Below are 22538 nucleotides of genomic sequence, written 5' to 3' on the forward strand. Positions count from 1 at the left end.
AGTGACTGGTATAATACAATGTGCAGTCACAGATGCAGTGAAAGTTATGCACTTACTGGGATATAAAACAGTGTGTAGTCACACACAGGTGCAGTGAAAGGTATACAGTGACTGGTATTACAATACAATGTGCAGCTGTCACACAGGTGCAGTTAACAGGTATGCACAGATTGGTATATAAAACAGCGTGTGCTCACACAGAGGTGCAGTGAACAGGTATGCAGTGACTGGTATATAAAACTGCATGCTGTCACACACAGGTGCAGTAAATGGTATACAGTGACTGGTATTACAATACAATGTGCAGCTGTCACACACACAGGTGCAGTGAAAGGTATGCACAGACTGGTATATAAAACAGCGTGCAGCAGTCACACTAGGCACTGAATGTGCTGGCCCTAGCACAGTATAGCAGTTAACAAGGGCCAGCTGCGACAGACAGGGCTGTATATGCAGTGTCAGTGGGCCACACACACAAAAAAAAACAGCCACATCACAAGAACATTAGCTCTCAAAAGAGCTGTTTTGGTGGTGCTTTTCCAGCAACAAATATCAGCAAGGAGCAAGCTAACAGACCTCCTGACTTTGGCTTTCCCTATCTCTCCATTGTTTCTCCCTTCTCTCACTAATAACTGCAGCACATAGAGGGAGAACATGGCCAACACTGCTGCCTTATATAAGGGGAGGGGGGGGGGGGGCTGCAGGAGGGAGTGCAGCCTGATTGGCTGCCATGTGTCTGCTGACTGTGATGTAGAGGGTCAAAGTTTAGCCCAATGATGTAGTTTAGGGGGTGGGTCGAACCGCCATAAAGTTCGCGGTTCGCCGTGAACGCGAACCCCCGAGTTCGCACAAATAAGTTAGCTGGCGAACCGTTCGGGCCATCTCTACACCTGTGCCTTGTCCATTCCCACTGTGCCTCCATCCATGTTCCCTGTGCCTCCATCCATGTCCATGTGCCTCTTTCTGTGCCTCCTTCCATCACCCAATGTCTCCTTCTGTGTCTCCATCCATGCCCCTGTGCCTCCTTCCAATCCCTCCTTTGTCTCCTTCCATTTCCCCTGTGTCTCCTTCCATCCCCTCTGTGCCTCCTTCTGTTTCCTCATGCCTCATTAAAATAAACTATCACCTAGGGGAAACTTAAAAAAGGGAAACTAATAAGTGGCAGCAAGGGATAAATCATTAATCAAGACAGATAAAGAGGTATACATCAAATGTTAAACAGGAAGTTTACTGAATATAATTTAATGAATAAAGTTGCTTATTTTTTTGCACAATATTCATTTATAAATGATTTAATCACTGTTTGGCCACAGGAAAATCTTACCTCACCCTGATTTACATTCTTAAATTCACATTCTAACATGTATCAATGATGCAGACATCTTGAGTACTGGCAAAGTAAATCACTGAAGGAACCACTACTATCCCTACAGCTGATTAAAAGACAGAGGTTTTAGTTTGCAATTATTTTTTATTATTTTGTGTAGTCACATACCCTGCATAGAGGCCCCTCTGGGTCAGTATGTGTCCTAACTCTGGCCCTATACGATGCCTAATGCAATGTGCATGCATACATCTACCTATTAAATGATAGGAAGCACATCTGACCTCACAAGGGCACTTCATATACGCACAACAACAATGGTTACAGGACTGAGACCCATATGCAATTAACTTTTTCACCCAAGTTTTCTCCTAGAAGATAATTTTTCATCTTCTTTTTAAAATAACTTTCCAGCACTTTTCAACTGAAAAGAAACAGAAAAGTAGGTAAAAAGGTACTATCAAAATTATTTTTTTTCTATTCTCTTCTTTTTTGCACAATTGCTACTTAAAGGAGTTGTCAGGCCAAATTAAATAAAATAAACGCTACTTGGAGGTCGCTCTGTACTGAGGCTGCGCATTCCGCCCCGGCGGACGTGGCGGTGATTGACCTCCAGGTCGCTCTGACGTCATCGCCAGGGACCGGGACGGAGCTCCGGCAAACGCGTGCAGGCAGAGCTGCGGCGAGGGAGGTCCTGGGAGCTTGGGGCTGGAGGAAGCCCCCGGTAAGTAGCGTTTTATTTTATTTAATTTGGCCTGACAACTCCTTTAAGTAGCAATTTTGCAAAATTCTTAACAATTAAAATAAAACAAAATATCATGTGCAAAAACAGAGTAAGTTTTGGATTGCTTAATTAGCATACCAATTTTACTATTTTGTTCACTTTAAAAGTTTAAACCATAAAAACTTTAAAAAGCAGGTAGCTAGTATGCAAAAACCTTTTCAAGATGAGTATCATGCAAAAGTCATATGTACAGTATATTTCTTCATTTTCAGCCTCTTGATTTGTTCACAACCATCTTTGCTACAGCTCTGATATGTGCTGGTTTTATCACTGAACGTCTGTCCTCAACTGCCTTTTGTCGAGTCTCTGAAGAAACATCATGCAGCTTAAATAAATCAGCAAGTGCACGCTGCGATCAAGACGAAGCCCAGGCAGACGTTTTCTGATGGCTTTTCAAACGGCAGCTCGGGGAAAAGCCATGTTAATTACGGAACAACCAAGCCCCCTATTGCGGCGCTGCCAAGCTTTAGTTTTGAAGCTTCCGGTATCTCCTATCAAAATTATTTTGAGGATTTTCTTGCTTTCTAGTGGCTTAAAAGGCATTTTATTGACAAGTTTAAAAATATCCCCTAGGAGAAAACTCAGGTGAAAAAGTGAATTGCATATGGGCCCGAGAGAGAGAGCATTGAATTTAACCGTGACTAAATAATGCATTTCTTTTTTTTGCTAATTAAAACCTCTGCCTTTTAATACCGTAAGTTGCAAGGGTAGTAGTGATTCCTGAAAACTTTGGGCTCAATTCACTTTTTCAGCTAAGTTTTCTCCTAGGTGATATTTTCACATTCTAAATAAAATGTATTTTAGGCCACCAGCAAGCAAGAAAATACTCAGAATAATCTGACTGAACTTTTTAGCCTACTTTTTGGTACTTTTTAAATTGCAGAATGCAAAAGTTATTTTAAACTGAAGATTAAAAAGTATCTCTTAGGAGAAAAAGTGAATTGCATATGGCCCAATGTGTTTAAATGGCTGGTCTGCAATGAGTATTTGTGTGAGAGCAACGTGTTACTTGACTTTGCTGTTTAGCCACACACCCCTTTTGCATTTCCAGTTTATCTTACTTAAAGGGACACTTAAGGCAACCAAAAAAAGTGAGTTTTACTCACCTGGGGCTTCTACCAGCCCCCTGCAGCTGTCCCGTGTCCACGCAGTCTTTCTCCGATGCTCCTGTCCCCTGCCAGTAGCCACTTCCATTTTCGGGACAGGCCTGGGAACGTGAGTGATTCTTCGCGTTCCTGGCCGCAATAGCAGTATAGAGGGCGTTATTGCGGCCAGGAACGTGAAGAATCACTAGCATTCCCAGGCCTGTCGCCGAAAACGGAATTGGCTGCTGGTGGGGCCAGGAGGATCCGAGCAAGACTGAATGGACACCGGACAGCTGCAGGGGGCTGGTAGAGTGAGTAAAACTATTTTTTTTTTAGGTTGCCTTAAAGGGACTCAGAGCTGTAAAATGACAAAGGTTTTATACATACCTGGGGCTTTCTCCAGCCCCATCAATTCCGATCGCTCCCACGGCACCGTCCTCCGCTACCTTCAGCTTCAGGAACCGGGTCCCGTCACTGACGTCAGTCGCAGCCAGTCTACACAGGAGCAGCGGGCAGCAGAGGACGGCTGCATGGGAGCATTTGGAGCTGATGGGGCTGGAGGAAGCCCCAGGTATGTATAGAATCTTTGTCATTTTACAGCTATGGTACACTTTAAGTGTTCCTTTAAAGCAGATCCAAGATGAAAAACTAACTATAAAAAGTAACTTGTCTATATATCTTATATAAAGTTTAGATAGTTTACACAGCATATCTAGCTGCAAACAGCTTCAAAGGTTTATGATTATTTTTATTTCCTGTGATACAATGAGGGCAGCCATGTTCTGTTTGTCACATTGTCACAGGCTGAGGGCTGGAGATGTTATCATCTTGTCTGTATGCAAATGTTGTCCCCTCTCCTCCTCCCCTCTGCCTCTGAAATCAATGGCTAGTAACCTCCTCCTGCCCAGACTGAGCTCCCATAAGCCCTTGCTACAGTGCCAAGGCACAAAAGGAGCTGTGGGCAAGGCTTGTTTAGTTTATAGGAAATAAGAGTATTAAAACAAAACAAAAAAAGTATTTGGCTTGAGGAATGCCCTATAAACTATATAAAAGGAACACAATTATGCAGTGAGTAAAAGTTTATCTCAGATCCGCTTTAAGGATGCACATTTGGTAGATGAACCTGGATTCTATGTCTTTTTCATTTTCATTTAATGTGCATCCTAACAGAATCTGCTCACAATGGAGTCTCTGAAAAATCTAAATCTCGAGTCTCTGAAAAATCTAAATCTCCTGGACCGTCACACCCTTTATCTAAATCAAATGGGAATAAAACAGCGGTAAGTTACATTTTAACTTTGCATGCCTGATTATTTTTATTTCATAATTATATACCATTCAATGATACTGTTTCATACAGTAAATGCCTTGTGCAATGTTACTTATTATACCTGGTTGATCCATGTTCACCAGCTTATAGCCTGAAAAAAATACTGAAGTGGGATAATAGCTTTGCAAATAAACATGTCTGGGGACTCTGAACGGTCTCAAAAACTGCCCTAGTAGTCTGTTAGCATTCTTAGCTGTTCCTCAGCTATGGAACAGTAAAAATTCCCTGCAACCTAACCAAAAAAGCAGGAAGCCTTGCTATAACCTGGAGGCTAGAGGCTACCTCTGCCATCTGGGTCTGTAGCTGTATAACTAGTTGGGTGTGGATGGGTGGCGTAGCATTCTAGTTCTGGGTTAAATAGGAACTCCAGTGAAAATAATGTAATAAAAAAGTGCTTCATTTTTACAATAATTATGTATAAATGATTTAGTCAGTGTTTGCCAATTGTAAAATCTTTTAAATCCCTGATTTACATTCTGACATTTATTACATGGACATTTTTACTGTTGGCAGGTGATGTAGCTGCTGCATGCTTTTTTGGCAGTTGGAAACAGCTGTAAACATCTATTTCCCACAATGCAACAAGGTTCACAGACAGGAAACTGCCAGGAGTACCACGGTCCTCTGCGTTTCTTGTGGGAGGGGTTTCACCACAATATCAGCCATACAGCACCCCCTGATGGTCTGTTTGTGAAAAGGAATAGATTTCTCATGTAAAAGGGGGTATCAACCAAGTAAAATTGAAAATTGCGCAAAAAGTGGGATCAGCGCATTACCAGGCCGCCTCCGAATGGCCTCCGATCAGAGATGCGCTGAGCCCCCCAGAGACTGCAAACGCACCTTGAACCCAAACAGAGGCTCTGCATATACACCAAAAGCAAAGCTGTTAAGTGGGAGCGGCTGACCAAAAATGAATTAAATTAGTACATAGCAAGGAAATGAACAGCGCTACTTAAAAACAGATGAGTGCCTACCTGCAAAAGAGTGCAAGCCCCACTTATGGGATAAAATACACACTGAGCATACACATGACCTGTCTACCACTGGAGGATGTTGGTTTCCTGTAACAGCTTGCATGCAACTTTTTAAGTACTCGTCCCTCCCACTGCGAAGAAGTCAATCCTCCATGGGAGGGGACCTAACACTAACTAAATCCTACCTATGCATATGCATAGCCTGGGCGCGCTACCAAGTAAAATTGAAAATTGCACAAAAAGTGGGATCAGCGCATCACCAGGCCGCCTCCGAATGGCCTCCGATCAGAGATGCGCTGAGCCCCCCAGAAACTGCAAACGCACCTTGAACCCAAACAGAGGCTCTGCATATACACCAAAAGCAAAGCTGTTAAGTGGGTGCGGCTGACCAAAAATGAATTAAATTAGTACATTTCCTTGCTATGTACTAACTTAATTCATTTTTGGTCAGCCGCTCCCACTTAACAGCTTTGCTTTTGGTGTATATGCAGAGCCTTTGTTTGGGTTCAAGGTGCGTTTGCAGTCTCTGGGGGGGCTCAGCGCATCTCTGATCGGAGGCCATTCGGAGGCGGCCTAGAGCCATTATTAAGACCCAAACAAGCACTTAGTACCTGCAGAAATGTGCTGAATTACCAGACTGAAATATCCTATTGTTCGTACCAGCGAGGTTGATCTGTTGATGTTCGTGTATTCTATTAGTTTTTCTTTCTTTCTTTATTTTTTCTTTCTTTCTTTTTTTCTTTCTTTCTTTCTTTTTCTCTTCAGTGTCTCAAACTTTTGATAGCAAAGTGCACAGAAAACAAAATGATTTGTCCTGCCTCATTTCTTTTAACATTAAAGGATTCTGTGGACTGTTTACATAAACAAAAACCGCCACTTACCTGGGGCTTCTATCTGCCCCCTGCAGATGAAATGTCCCGCGCCTTCCTCCTCCGATGCTCCGTTGCCTGCCACCGGTCCCGTGGTAATATTCGTCTAAGAAGACGAATAATGCTTGCCCCCGCGCACGTCATCGTGAGCTTGCTGCCCAGGCGCAGTACGAAGTTTTCTTGTACTGCTCCGATGACGCGCTCGGGAGAAAGCAGGCGCGCGGCCACAGTCTAATCAGACGGCTGACTAGACCGGACCGGCTGCAGGGAACGGAGGATCGGCGCGGGACATTTTAGCTGTAGAGGCCAATAGAAGCCCCAGGTAAGTGTCGGTTTTTGTTTATGTAAACAGTCCACAGAACTCCTTTAAGTATGTTTATCAGTATCAGTATGCTCATGGCCAAAACTTTTAGCTGTGACACAGGTATGTTGCTTTGTAAACTTTGCTCCTTCAGCATTTTTATTAATTTTTTTTTACATGTTTCTATGGTATACTGAAGAACGTTTATAAACATTTTATAAGCTTCGAAGGCTTTTTATTTGGCAAATACATCAATATTTACAGGGTTGATCCGTCTTCTTCCTAATCTCTGCCATTCACTGTGTTACGCTGGATATCAGTTCATGGGCCAGTTTCTGACTGATGGTGATCCATTCTTGCCTTGTTTTTGGAGTTGATCACACTTTGTGGTCTTATTCTTGCCCACCCACGATTTCAGAATTGATTGCAGGTTCTCAGTGGAATTAAGATTATCGCTCATTATCACTTTTGCCTCATCATATACAGTCCATCACCAAATTGCACCTAAATTGTTGGGAGAAGTTACTCTTGCAGGACATTTTGATATAATTGGAGGATGCTTTACTGTTGGCACCACACAGGACTAGTGATAGTGATCTCCTTTCCTTCTCTGGACAATCAATTTTCCACAAGTCCAAAAGGGTTGGAGAGAGGATTCATCAGAGAAAACAACTTTACACCTGTGTACTGCTTTCCAAACTTAGTATTTTGAACAGAATGTCAGTTTGTACTTCATTTTATTATTGTGGCATTTTTGCTTCTCTTCTTGACACAAGAAAATAAAAAAAAAAATTATACACCTCGGGATCTGATATGCAAATGGAAATTTTCTTGATCCGTATAAAGATAATTAAAAAAACACTATGCCAAGATCCTCAACCCAGTTTCATGTGGTTGGGACCCGAAAGAGGATTTCCGCATACCGAGCTTTTCGGTGGTAAAAGAATAGACCTCATTCAGTGCCCAGAAAGGTAACTATCAAAGCACTCCCTGCACCATTCTGCATATAGCTGGGGGGCAAAAACGTCTGTGTTGCTTCAGCAGTGGCGGATCTAGAGGGGTGCAGGCATGGCTAGTGCCATGGGCGCCAGCACACCATGGGCGCCATGCCTGCCCCCATGCTGCCTGCCACCTACGCATCCTTGCCGCTCTTTCCACTATCACTATGCCTCCGGTCCCCCGCGCCCCCTGCCCCCCCCTCGTTCCTTTCCATGGGGGATATGCTATTCGCCACTTTCGCATCTTGTGCTTCCCAGCCCTCCCTCCCATCCATGCTAGATCCCTCCGGTCTCCCGCGCCCCCACCCGCCGGCTCTCTGTCCCTGCTTTCAGACTTTAGTTTAGCGGCAAGAGGCGAGACAGAGAGGGCGCACTCCATACACCCGTCGCGTCACATGCGGAAGTGACGTCATCAACTACTTCCTGCATTTGAAGCGCACCGGGCGGGAAGTGTGCGCCCTCTCTGTCTCGCCTCTTGCTACTAAACTAAAGTCTGACTGACAGCAGGGACAGAGAGCCGGCGGGCGGGGGCGCGGAAGACCGGAGGCATCTACCATGGGAGGGAGGCACAAGATGCGGAGGTGGCGAAAATCTAACTCCGGTCCAGGAACAGAGAGCCGGGAATGTGGTAGAGGTGAGCACTTCATCCCTCCTCCTTTTGCAAGTCTCAGGGCCTCTTTACTTCTTTCTGCTATATGTCACCACAAGGCCTCTTTACTGCATTCTGCTATATGTCAATACAGGGCCTCTTTACTGCATTCTGCTATATGTCACCACAGGACCTCTTTACTGCATTCTGCTATATGTCACTACAAGGGCCTCTTTACTGCATTGTGCTACATGTCACTACAGGGCCTCTTTACTGCATTCTGCTATATGTCACTACAGTGCCTCTTTACTGCATTCTGCTATATGTCACCACAGGACCTCTTTACTGCATTCTGCTATATGTCACTACAGGACCTCTTTACTGCATTCTGCTATATGTCACCACAGGACCTCTTTACTGCATTCTGCTATATGTCACCACAGGACCTCTTTACTGCATTCTGCTATATGTCACCACAGGACCTCTTTACTGCACTCTGCTATATGTCACCACAGGACATCTTTACTGCATTCTACTATATGTCACTACAGGACCTCTTTACTGCATTCTACTATATGTCACTACAGGGCCTCTTTACTGCATTCTACTATATGTCACTACAGGGCCTCTTTACTGCATTCTGCTATATGTCACCACAGGACCTCTTTACTGCATTCTGCTATATGTCACTACAGGGCCCTTTTTACTGCTTTCTGCTATATGTCACTACAGGGCCCTTTTTACTGCTTTCTGCTATATGTCACTACAGGGCCTCTTTACTGCACTCTGCTACATGTCACTACAGGGCCTCTTTACTGCATTCTCCTATATGTCACTACAGGGCCCTTTTTACTGCTTTTTGCTATATGTCACTACAGGGCCTCTTTACTGCACTCTGCTACATGTCACTACAGGGCCTCTTTACTGCATTCTCCTATATGTCACTACAGGGCCTATTTACTGCATTCTGCTACATGTCACTACAGGGCCTCTTTACTGCATTCTGCTATATGTCACTACAGGGCCCTTTTTACTGCTTTCTGCTATATGTCACTACAGGGCCCTTTTTACTGCTTTCTGCTATATGTCACTACAGGGCCTCTTTACTGCACTCTGCTACATGTCACTACAGGGCCTCTTTACTGCATTCTCCTATATGTCACTACAGGGCCTCTTTACTGCATTCTGCTATATGTCACTACAGGGCCCTTTTTACTGCTTTCTGCTATATGTCACTACAGGGCATCTTTACTACATTCTGCTATATGTCACTACAGGGCCTCTTTACTGCACTCTGCTACATGTCACTACAGGGTCTCTTTACTGCACTCTGCTATATGTCACTACAGGGCCTCTTTACTGCATTCTGCTATATGTCACTACAGGGCCTCTTTACTGCACTCTGCTACATGTCACTACAGGGCCTCTTTACTGCATTCTGCTATATGTCACTACAGGGCCTCTTTACTGCATTCTGCTATATGTCACTACAGGGCCTCTTTACTGCATTCTGCTATATGTCACTACAGGGCCTATTTACTGCATTCTGCTATATGTCACTACAGGGCCTTTTTTACTGCACTCTGCTATATGTCACCACAGGGCCTCTTTACTGCATTCTGCTATTTGTCACCACAGGGTCTCTTTACTGCACTCTGCTACATGTCACTATAGGGCCTCTTTACAGCATTCTGCTATATGTCACTACAGGGCCTCTTTACTGCATTCTGCTATATGTCACTACAGGGCCTCTTTACTGCACTCTGTTACATGTCACTACAGGGCCTATTTACTGCATTCTGCTATATGTCACTACAGGGCCTCTTTACTGCATTCTGCTATATGTCACTACAGGGCCTCTTTACTGCACTCTGTTACATGTCACTACAGGGCCTCTTGCTATCATTGTAATTTGCTTATGTGATTCCATCCACACTTTTGGTGGTGTAATAACAATGTATAATATTACAGAATCACGTTTTATTATTCTGCTCAATATAGGCTGGTTTTCTTTACATCACAGGAGGCTGATTTCTGGGACTCTTGTATGAAGCAATGTTTGGCATTAGTGAAGTGATGATGTTACAGTAGCAGGATATCCAGAATTAGATGCTGTTAGACTCTGTTGTCTCATCTAATTTACCATCACAGGGATATCATTTAGTTGTGATTTATCATCGGAATCATTTGTCCTCTGCAATGCATTTGCTAATTCTGTTACAGGGGTGCAGGTATACCTTGTGTGGGGAGGAGGGGATCGGGCTGGCTGTGCAAGAGGAGCTTACAATCTAACTTTTGCCGCACTTGGCTACCTAATTATTTGATCTTGATGCCCCTGACTGTAATGCTTATTGTGAGGCACCTGGTTACTGAATTATTGCATCTGGAGGTGTGTAACTTCTTAATAAAAACTACTAATTAAAAATGTAATTGGAGGCAGTGACTACTTGATTATCTGGAGGCATGTGACTACTTGGGGGGGGGGGCGCAATCTCAATGTTTGCCATGGGCGCTATATTGCCTAGATACGCCTCTGTGCTTCAGTGTATTAAAGGGGGCAGGGAAAAGGTTATGAAACACTATGCCAAGATCCTCAGACCGGTGTGGATATTAACCACAAGTAATGCTGGGAATACATGGTTCCTTTCTGCGTGCGTTTCCGCTCTCGATCGTTTTTGCCACTTTATTCAGCTTTCAATTCTCTTATTTTCCTCTCTTTTTGGGGGGGGGGGGGGGGGGGGGGATCAGTTTTTATTGGTTCAAAGGTCAAAATACAGAATTTAACCAAAATGCGAGGGTAGAGAGTTAGTAAGCGGTTAGGTCAGGGTGGTATATGTAGAGTGCTGGATAAAAAAAAAAGGCATTTGAAGCACATAAATATGAAAGGCATACGACATCAAGTATAAAATAGAGACAGGTGGAGTAAGTTTATCTTCCCTGTAGGCAATCCAGACAGACCATTATATTGTAAATTGTTCTCTTTTATCTTGAGCGGACAACACCATTTCCTCCATTTTCATAATGTCATTAATAGTTTTAATCAATTCCAACTGATTAGGAGAAGTTGTAGATTTCCAGTATTTGGCAATGAGGTAAGGCACAGCTGTAAGCAAATGGCGGAGGAGATCCTTTTTGGCTGATTTAATAGAACCAGGCAATAAGGAAAGTAAAGCTGTATCAGGAGATGCAATCAGTTCACAGCAGTACATATCTCGGTACCAAAGAAAGACAGCATCCCAAAGGTGTCTTCCGGTCTTTTTTCTTATCTTTATCCATTCACTTCTATCAGAAAACGAGCGGCCAAAAAATCGAAAGTGAGATTGGACATGACGGAAATTATCTATCGAACCATCTTATCAGCTTAAAAACGAACAGTGTATTGCCAGCATAAGTCAAGTTTGCAATGGAAACTGTCGTTTTTTAGATCCCTGGGACCCTTTCTCAAGCAAGTCCGTTATAGCAAACCCATGAGGCTTGCAAATTAACAATTTTGATACTTACCTAGCCATCTTTAAGAGGCTTCCCCTTCCTCTTTCACCAGTCCATTCTAGCACTGAGACCTCCTACCCCAAGCTTATTGGCGTGGCCACACTGCGCCTACTTAGTAGCACAGACCCGCTTGGGCTTCAGCAGAAAAAGCCAAGCCCAATTGGGTCATTGCTACTATGTAGGCGCATATGGCTCACATGCACAGTAGCATAAACCCGCTTGGGACACGTCGCAAAAGGCAGAGTGTGCAATGTGTGAGCCGTTGACAAAGTCTTTTTATGGTCTTTTGGGAACGCAGTGCTGGAACGGCCCGATTGAGGAGATCGGGGAAGCCTCTCTGGACTTCCTAGAAATTGTAAAGATGTGTTTACTTACACTTACTGTATGTAGTCTCTTCCCTATAAATATACGTAATGTACCCTTGTAAATTCCATATAGAGACCTTTCTATGTGTGCTCTATAATCTATTGTATTTTTATTTTTTAAAGAAAAAGAGGAAAAGGATCCGTAAAGATCTAAAATCAGTAAGGTAAGCATTTGAGACTGCAAGTAATAGGTTTACAGTGATGGTATAGCTTTATATAATAGGAATAAATAATTTCACTTCCATTATTAACCCCCTTGGCGGTATGAAAAATACCGCCAGGGGGAAGCGCAGCAGTTTTTTTTTAATTTTTTTTTTTTTTAATCATGTAGCGAGCTGCTCAGCGGCATCCCCCCGCCCTCTTCGATCGCCTTCGGCGATCTACGATCAGGAAATCCCGTTCAAAGAACGGGATTTCCTGGAGGGCTTCCCCCGTCGCCATGGCGACGGGGCGGGATGACGTCACCGACGTCAGCGATGTCGGGACGTCATTGGGAGTCCCGATCCACCCCTCGGCGCTGCCTGGCACTGATTGGCCAGGCAGCGCTCGGGGTCTGGGGGGCGCGCGCGCGCACCGGATAGCGGCGATCGGGCGCGCGCGGCGGCGGCGATCGGGGTGCTGGCGCAGCTAGCAAAGTGCTAGATGCGTCCAGCAAAAAAAAAATTATGTAAATCGACCCAGCAGGGCCTGAGCGGCACCCTCCGGCGGCTTACCCCGTGTCACACACGGGGTTACCGCTAAGGAGGTTAACTAATCAGAGTTGGTATCTTTGCTTTTTTGATACCTTCAGTTAGGTATTATTTTTTATTCTAAAATGTCTTTTTTCACTCTTTAGAAAAAAGTTCTGCTAAGTGCAGTGGAGCAAGAATCTTGAAACATTGAGGCCCCATTCACATCTAAAATGCTAAACGCCAGTGATTTGCGTTAGCGTTTCCGCTGGTGATTTTGGTGAAATCACTGGACAAATAAGCGTTTTGGGAGCAATCACGATTAGCGATTTTATACATGCTAATTGCGACCGTTCCAGAATCGCCGGCAAACCGCTGCAAGTAATGCATCTGCGATTAGCGATAATCGCAGAACGCCTGCAGTCGCGGCAGTGAGAACACTGCCATAGGCTAGAATAGGACTAGCGGTTTTAAAAACCGCTAGCAGTTTGCAGCCGCTTAGGTGTGAACAGGGCATAACAGGCATTTCTGCAGTTCTTCATTTTTTAAAAATAAATAAATAATAAATAAAAGGCACAGCCACGAAAGGCATGAATGGGAAAATGTGTGTTCACACTTGCAACACTGTCAACTACTTATTTTGTACTAATGAGCCTGGGTTCTGCTGTGATATCATCTCTGGATAGCTGGGATGTTGTTTTTGAAGTTATGCAGTAGTAAATGTTGAAGGGAACCTGAGGTGGGAGGGATATGGAGACTGCCATATTTATTTCCTTGTGAACAATACCAGTTGCCTGGCAGCCCTGCTGATCTTCTGGCATAAGTAGTGTCTGAGTCAAAACCATGGAACAAGCATGTAGCTAATCCAGTAAAAACCTGAGTCTGCTGAGTCAAAGTACCTGAGCTGCTGCATGCTTTTTCATGGTCTATGGCTAAAAGAATTAGAGACACAGGATCAGGAGGACTGCCAGGCAACTGGTATTGTTTAAAGGGACCCAGAACAGACCTATTAAAAGCAAATCTGAACTTACCTGGGGCTTTCTCCAGCCCCCCGTAGACCACGAGGTCCCTCTGGGTCCCCTCTGTGGTGTCACTGGTGGCCCCGTTAGCGCGGCGACCGTGGGTGGAGCTGTGCTCAACTGCACATGCACGGCTCATCCATGCACCTGACTCGATCACGTGCCCATCGCCATAAGCATCCTGCACATGCATGGTTCTCGAAAGACTGAACCGCACATGTCCAGGACACTTATGGCAACTGGAGTGGTGACTCCCCAGAGTGGTGCATGTGCAACTTCAGCCGAAGTCGCCAGATTACCAGGGCCACTAGTGGGACCAGGGAAGGGATGAAGAGGATGCCGGGGAACCTCATGGGCTATGGGGGGCTGGAGGAAGCTCCAGGTAAGTCCAGATTTCCTTTTTATGGCACTGCTCAGGGTCCCTTTAACTACTTGTGCGCCCTGGTACAGTATATCTACGCCCCTGCAGACTTCATTTCAGCGCCCGGGGCGTAGATACATGCACCTCCGCCACGGCCGCCACTGTCCACGGCTCCCACTCTCTTGTGTGCGTGCTCCCGTGCTCGTCCATGTCGCCGCCCGTTAGCTCGGAGATCAGTCATTGATCTAAGCCGCCGTATGAATGATCGCCAGCTTCAATGAGAAGCCGCGATCATTGTGTAAAAATAAGCAAGCTACACGTCCACGCTTTACTTCCTGTTAGTGTAATAGTACGCTTACAGGAGCTTAGTTAAAAAATGACTGAGGACATCTTGTGGCCAAATAGTAAAATTACACCTACACATATTTACTTTAATAAAAAGATTTACAAATATTGTTTTAATTTACTTCTAAACTCGCACACCTCTCCCTCAATTACCCAAATAAAATATTTTTGTATTAAAAAACAAACAAATAAAAAGATATATAAATAGTTACCTTAGGGACTGAACTTTTTTTTAATATGTATGTCGAGGGTATATTACTGTTATTTTTTAAAATAAGGGATTTTAATTAGTGATGGACGCTTTATTTCCAAATAAAATATTGGCGCCTTACATTGTCCTAGGGAAATATTTTATATGTTGCAATAACCAGGAAAAAATGGCAAATAAAATGTGTGGGTATTATCAACAGTGGGACGTTTTATTTTAAAACTATAATGACCGAAAACAGAGAAATAATGACATTTTTTTCATATTATTCCCGGTAAAATGCATTTAAAATAAAATAATTCTTAGCATAATTTACCACCCAAAGAAAGCCTAATTTGTGGTAAAAAAAACAAGATATAGATTATTTTGTTGTGACAAGTAGTGATAAAGGTATTGGGGAATGAATGGAAGGAGCGCTGAAAGGTGAAAACTGCTCTGATGCTTAAGTGGAAAGACCTCTCAGTGGTGAAGTGGTTAAAATGCACACAGGTTAAACTGCTGTACTGGAAGACGTAATGATACCACCTTCAAGATACCCATTAATGGTACAATATTTTCCTCAGATATGATCGTTCGATCGATAATTAGGAAATGAAAATTTAGTTGACTAGGGCGTTTTCTCTCTTCAAATATGATTATAAAATCCAACATTCCAATCAACAAAATTCTATATTCCAGTCGACCAAAGAATCATTTCATGTCAATTTTCTCTACATACTATGTGGTTTCCTGTACAATGAAATCGCAATTGCAAAAATCTGATCGAATGATCGCATCTGAGGAGAATTTTGTACCATTATTGCCAACCTGCACTGTTTCCCAACCTCCACCTCCACATGCTGCAGGTCGCACAATCAGCTATAACAGGCGGCGTATTTCTTATATGCGGCTTTGTGCTGAGCGCTATTTTTGATGCACTGAGTGTCTTTCTGCATGAAGAATAGGCAGACTGCAAAGTCTTAACTTGCAGGGTTACCATTTGTATGGCCAGAAATAACCCTAAATGCTTATGAACAACTGTTCCAGGTGACCATACCTGCAGGTGTGTGCTGGACTTTGTTCAGATCTATATTATTTTTTGATCAGTGGACACATATTAGTAGTTATTGGAGCTTAGGCTGTAAAAATAAAAGCTCTGTCACCTAGAGAAATTCATAATACATAACGCATTCCAGTCTTCTTTGTATAGATATCCGTGTCAACAAACAAGTGGCTTGCATATGCCTAACCCAATTTCCTAAGCATACACTATGATTAAGGACAGGGATTAGGCCATGTTTGTCACACCCTCCTCAACTGATTGTATTGTCCATAGGATAAGAAGCCTGCTCTTTTTCTGCACCACTGGAGCAAGCATAGGATCCATAGACAAGGTCGAGCAGTATCGTCTTTTACCTAGAGTCAATTCTATCCCTATGCAAACACAATGCAAATACTGTAGCTTTGGTAGGAAAGTGTTTTATATAGTTTAATATTGCTCTGAAGGGGTATGCAAACCTCTGACAATTAAAAGACAATTTTCAATAAATTCATATCAGGTCGTAAAAGTGTACCTGAGATGAGAAGCGCATATATATATCTCCTCTTCCCTTCGTTTCCCCCTCCTTCTAGTGACATAAGACAGTGCACTTCCTAATATAGACCTCAGTGGGAGTGTCTGAAGACTCTGGGAGGAGGGCGGGTAATGAATACACAATTAGCAAGAGGAGGAAAAAAGAGTGAGGGAGGAAATATCAGGAGGTCAAAGGTAACCAAGATGGAAACTGTCTAGAATAGGATTCTCTACTTTTCCTTTATAAAATTCACAGGGATCATAACGTGGACAGGGCAATACATCTGTTATGTAAGTAGAACTAGTATTTATCTACTTATATATGTGTTTTTTATTTATAGGTTAGCATGGGTGTCACTTGTTCTTTATGCCCCCTTAAAGCCGCTTTATGCCCTCTTAATGCTTTCCGCGCATGCGCAGTAGTACAATTAGACAATCGGGCATGTGTACAGATGCTTCATATCCCCGACCTGCGATGCACAATTGATCGACCCAACGGATCAACTCAATATCCCCCCCCCCCCCCCCGCAGCAGCGGATTCCATTGTGAATGCCACTTCCCCACCTGCTGCATGACGTCACGCACGTACGCAACGCTCACTTATCCCTCCGCCTCTTGGCATAGCAACAGTATGTGCTGTCAGCTACACAACTGACTCGCTTCTGTGCAGCACAGCCCAGCCCAGCAATGTCGCACAAGAGGATCGGGTCCTAATCCCCGACAGCTGACATCCATCAAAGGTGTGTACCCACCTTTGAGAATCTTGGTCATATTGATCCCAGGGATGACTTTTCTTTGTTCATTTTTTTATCCCTAATTAGATCTTTTGATAGATTCAGGAAGACAATAAAGAAAGAGACATCTTTATGTTGCTTTACCTATGTAATATTATTGTGTTTTTGTTTTTTTAGGAAAAAAATAAGATTTGATGAAGGATCGCCTTCTGGTGAGTTATTGTGTAAAAGAGCATTGATGTCATGTAGAAAGAGAGCTCAGATTAAGGAAACAATTATTGTTGAGCAAATAAGGATTCCATCACTGCTGCTTGTGTTTTTTTTTACCTGCTTGCTCAACACATGCACGCCCAGTATCAAACCGCAGGGCAGGAGTTCAGGATATTATGTAATGTTGTTACATGTATAGTTTTACATTATCATTCGCCCATATCCCTTTAAAGCAAACCTCTGATGGTAGGCGTTAAATACTTACCTCAGTAGACAGAAGCCTCTGGATGACCCGCAGAATCTGTGCATACCTAGTAGAATGAAGCCGATCATGCTCTGCTACTCCATAATATTTAATGCTGTTTTTCAGGAACTCAGCAGAATACAGAAAGGAGAGGAAACTTGGCGAGTAACCATACTCCATCACACCAGCTGCAAGTTGTAGAAGACGGGGTCAGTACTATGATAGTTTAATAGCTAAGAGTACCCTTCTGACATAGCACACCAAGTTCAAATCCTGGCTTGAGCCAGTGCATAGCCATTAAGGAGTTCTTGGTCAAGTATGCCTAATGCTGGGAATACACAGTGAGTTTTTTTTATCAAGTTTACTGTCCGATCGATTTTTCAATCGGATTGGACCTGTCGGCAATCATCTATCGAACCATCTATCTACCAAAAATTCTCATGGTGTATTCCCAGCATAACACTCTAAATGCCCAAGAGGGTAGCCAACTGTCTAGGGTAGGGAAATTAGATTTTGAGCTCCTCTGTGTTACCATTAGTAATATTCAACATTCAAAAAAGTGTTGGCACTGTAAAAATGCATAATAATAACAACACTGTTATTATGTGTGGACACCCAAGACACCCGCCAGCAAGATCAAGTGGCTTGTTTTCCAAAGAGTTGCTTTGTACTGTCTCCATACAGATGTATAAGTCAGCTGGTGCATGGTACCACTGACATAGAGTAACATAATTGCAGGTGTGATGGGCACTGTCACTTCTCTGTGATTTGCAGACTCCTTTGAGAACTACAGATTCTCCTGCAGGTCACATTCCAGAATCTGTGAAGGTTGAACTGGGAATTGTGGACAACAAATTGAGTAATGAGCCGGGCTGGCAAAAGAACAGCTTGTTGCTAGCCAGGCAGGGGTTCAGCACAGAAGCAGATGGGTAGATGAGCATGATAGCAGCAACAGAGTGGGTGCTAATTGAAGGAGAAATGGTCAGACCATCAGAGGTTCTGTAACAATGCACATAGCCAGGCAGTTATTGTTGAAGTTCAAAGTGCTATGAAGGTAGGACCCAAGTTGTTTTCTTAAATATTTGAACATTGCAGTCGTTTATCTGCAATTGGGCGCTTCTAACACCCTGGCATGAAAACTTATGCCATGGTGCCCATACCTGGCATGCGACCATACATCTAAGGCCATGATCCAACGTTCATACCATGCATCACCCATATGTGAAAGAATTGGGTAGATCAATGTCTCTTTCAGGCTCTCAATCTCTACTGATGCTTTGAGGCCTTAGCGGTGAATAGGTTTTATGTTTGTACTGAATCTATAGTCTACTCTTTTAAATATTGTGTAGTATATACCTACAATAACTCTAGAAAATAAACTAAACTAAATAAAGTAACTAATATCTCTGATGTTTAGGAGAGACCTGGTCCATCTGGAATGTCAAATAACTATCATCAGTAAGTGATATTTTTTCAACAACAAAGTAATACAGAATGTTAGCATTGTATATGTGTACCATATGTTATGATTTTCATAATGGCATGAGATATAACATCTCAATTCCTGCTCAGAGGAATCTGTGCATGAAAGAAAACAAAATGTCTATTGCTCAGGATCAGTGTGCCTTTGATAACTCCTATACAATATACAGTGCTGCCCATAATTATTCATACCCCTGGCAAATTTTGAATGTTGACATTACTTTTATTCAACCAGCAACTCAATTTTTGATGGGAAATGACATAGAGTAGGTGTCTCTCAAAAAATAAGATGATGTACAAGAGGCATTATTGTGGGAAAAAAACATTTCTCGGCTTTTATTTACATTTGAGCAAAATGTGTCTAGTTCAAAATTATTCATACCCTTCACAATGTGTCACAGTTTCTGGGAAAATCCAATGTTCTATACCATTCCAAATAGTCCAAGCTGTTCTAAAGCATCCTAATTCCCCGGATTAATTGGGAACAGCTGTTTGAATCAACTCAACAGGTGAAAAACAGCAGCTCTCTGCAGTTGGTTTGTGGACAGTCATGGCAAAGACAAAGGAGCTCAATGAGGACCTGCGACTGCGCATTGTGGCTGCTCACATGTCATTTCCCATCAAAAAATGACTTGCTGGTTGTATAAACGTAACTTTAACCCATTCGCGTTCCGTCGTTTTCACTTGAGAAATGTTCACCTCCCATTCATTAGCCTATAACTTTATCACTACTTATCACAATGAACTGATCTATATCTTGTTTTTTCCACCACCAATTAGGCTTTCTTTGGGGGGTACATTTTGCTAAGAGCCACTTTACTGTAAATGCATTTTAACAGGAAGAATAAGTAAAAAACAAAAAAAATCATTATTTCTCAGTTTTCAGCCATTATAGTTTTAAAATAATACATTCCTCCATAATTAAAACTCACGTATTGTATTTGCCCATATGTCCCGGTTATTACACCGTTAAAATTATGTCCCTATCACAATGTATGGCGACAATATTTTATTTGGAAATAAAGGTGCATTTTTTCCGTTTTGCATCTATCACTATTTACAAGTTTAAAATAAAAAAAATATAGAAATATATCATCTTTACATTGATATTTAAAAAGTTTAGACCCTTAGGTAAATATTTACGTGTTTTTTTTTTTTTATTGTAATGGTTTTTCTTTTTTTATATATTAAACATTTTATTTGGGTAGTTTTGGGAGGGCGGGATGTAAACAATAGGTTTATAATGTAAATGTGTGTTGATTTTTTTTTTTTTTTAACTTTTAGTTGTATTACTTTTTGGCCACAAGATGGCGGCCATGAGTTTGTTTACATGACGTCACTCTAAGGGTAACATACGCTTAGAGCGACGCATGGGGGAGGTAACAGCCAGAAAAGGCGCAGCTTCCGAGAGAAGCTGTCGCTTTTTCAGCGGGGGAGAGGAATCAGTGATCGGGCTCCATAGCCCGATTCACTGATTGCCTGGCTAACGAACCGTGGGCCGGGAGCGCGCGTGCACGCGCGTGATTGGCCGCGGGAGCGCGCATGGTTCCTGGACGTAGATAGGTTAAGTAAAAAATTTGCCAGGGGTATGAATAATTATGGGCAGCACTGTAAGATAACCAACATTACTTCTCCCAGTGTCAGTTATATGGCTGAAAGTATTAAGCTTCTTTCACAGGCATGACTTAAAAAGAAACTCCAACCAAGAATTGAACTTTATCCCAATCAGTAGCTTTTACATGAGAAATGTATTCCTTTTCACAAACGGACCATATGACTGATATTGTGGTGAAACCCCTCCCACAAAGAAATTCTGAGAACGTACTCTTGGCAGTTTCCTGTCTGTGAACCTTGTTGCATTGTGGGAAATAGCTGTTTACAGCTGTTTCCAACCGCCAAAAAAACATGCAGCAGCTACATCACCTGCCAACAGTAAAAATGTCACCATGTAATAAATGTCAGAATGTAAATCAGGGATTTATAAGATTTTACAATGGGCAAATACAGACTAAATCATTTATACATAATTATTGTAAAAATGAAGGACTTTTTTTATTACATTATTTTCACTGGAGTTCCTCTTTAAGTTGGTTGAGGTGGCCGATAACGACCGCCTCAGCTGATGCTCAGACGTGTGTACAAAGGCCCCCGGCTACTGTCCTACCTGGTGGATCAACTTATCTGAGCGACAGCTAGCTTCTTTGTGCACACCTTCGTCCCGCCCATGCATTCTGCGCCGCTAGGACGATTGCTTGTGCACACTTACTGCGTCACCATAGACTTGCATTGCTGCATAATCAGTGCAGTAGGCACAGATTATGCGGCAATGCACTGCAGAGTTTACGGTAGGCTTGCATTGAATTCCATACATCCGTTTCACTGCGTCACAAAAGTGTGTAAATGTCCATAGACTTACATTGCCGTCACGACTAGCTGCGGTGGAAGAGAGTACCGCAACACTACGAAACGTGGTAAGTGTGAAAGTAGCCTGACAGTTCTTATGAACTGAAGAACTGAAGTGGTGAACGGAAGATCGGCCCGGCAGCGTGTCACCAGAGCGAGTATAAAGACAGAGGCTGGACGCTCCCTATGTGCCTCTTAGGGCCCTTTTCCACTGCACTGCGATTCAGCTAAATAGCAAAACACTTGCAATTTTTTAATTACTAGGTTTGCAGTTAACATAGGAATCGCGGTAGGTATTTTCCATTATTCGATTCTGACCCAAGCGCGCTAACGTTCAGGAGCGATTTCGACTGCGATTTTGCAATGTAAAGTGCATTGCGTATGCAAAATCGCAATCGTGTAAAGAAATAGTGACAAATTGCTAGCATTTAGTGAATGTGATTGCGATTGCTAGTGGAAAAGGGTCCTAACGCTATCCCTGCTTTGTGTGTCCTCCCAGCTTGGTTGAACCCTGAAAGAATTACTCATACAGCAGCCAGTGCAGGTGACACAGCAGGAATCAAGTTAGAGGCAGATGGGGGACCCGCCAGCGTCTGCCTGTATACTCCTGCTCATAACTAGGGATGATCAATGAGATGCAAATTCTTCCGAAATTATTCATATTTTTATACAAACCTAGGTTTAAATTGATTGGTCCATTTTCAAGCTGCATATATTTGCATACAAATGTGCATCACATTGGAATAAATTGCATATCTTTGATCATCCCTACTCATGAAAGGCAGCCGAGCCGGTCTTACATGCGACACCCTGTACTTTTCCTCTACAAAAGTGGAATTTCCATTTAAGATTTTAGCATCTGGACACACTGCAATGAATGGAGGCATTAATCACGTACAAAACATGAATTCTTTTGCAATTATAATTGAACTGATATTATCTTCTAAATTCCTTTTTGCAGAGTATATCTTAGAATTATTTCAGCAACTGATACAGAATCATCAGATTCAAATAGCTCTATTGTTCAAAGAGGTACGTATACATCACTGAGTTCTTGTGGATTAGTTTAACTTTTTCTGCAATGTTTTAATTCGGTGTACTGAATAACTGACTTTGCCTGTGTACTGTACAGTATAGCTGTTTCCTGATTGTGTTTGTTGGACAGTTTGAATGATTATACACAGTGAACCCTGAATAATTTAT

General features: G+C 42.8%; 1 protein-coding gene across 13 annotated transcripts in view; it reads left to right on the plus strand.

Moving 5' to 3' along the window:
• The window catches only part of PHF11 (PHD finger protein 11), a 208515-nt gene that overhangs the window by 83100 nt on the left and 102877 nt on the right, over positions 1-22538 (plus strand). For all 13 annotated transcript variants that reach the window (XM_068267137.1, XM_068267142.1, XM_068267145.1 and 10 more), the window contains 6 exons: positions 4364-4473; positions 12232-12272; positions 17174-17208; positions 17577-17659; positions 18868-18908; positions 22297-22367. In XM_068267137.1, the coding sequence (XP_068123238.1) occupies positions 4364-4473; positions 12232-12272; positions 17174-17208; positions 17577-17659; positions 18868-18908; positions 22297-22367 (381 nt within the window). The remainder of the gene's footprint in view (positions 1-4363; positions 4474-12231; positions 12273-17173; positions 17209-17576; positions 17660-18867; positions 18909-22296; positions 22368-22538) is intronic.

This window comes from Hyperolius riggenbachi, chromosome 2 (assembly GCF_040937935.1).
Source record: "Hyperolius riggenbachi isolate aHypRig1 chromosome 2, aHypRig1.pri, whole genome shotgun sequence".
Taxonomy (NCBI): Eukaryota; Metazoa; Chordata; class Amphibia; order Anura; family Hyperoliidae; genus Hyperolius; species Hyperolius riggenbachi.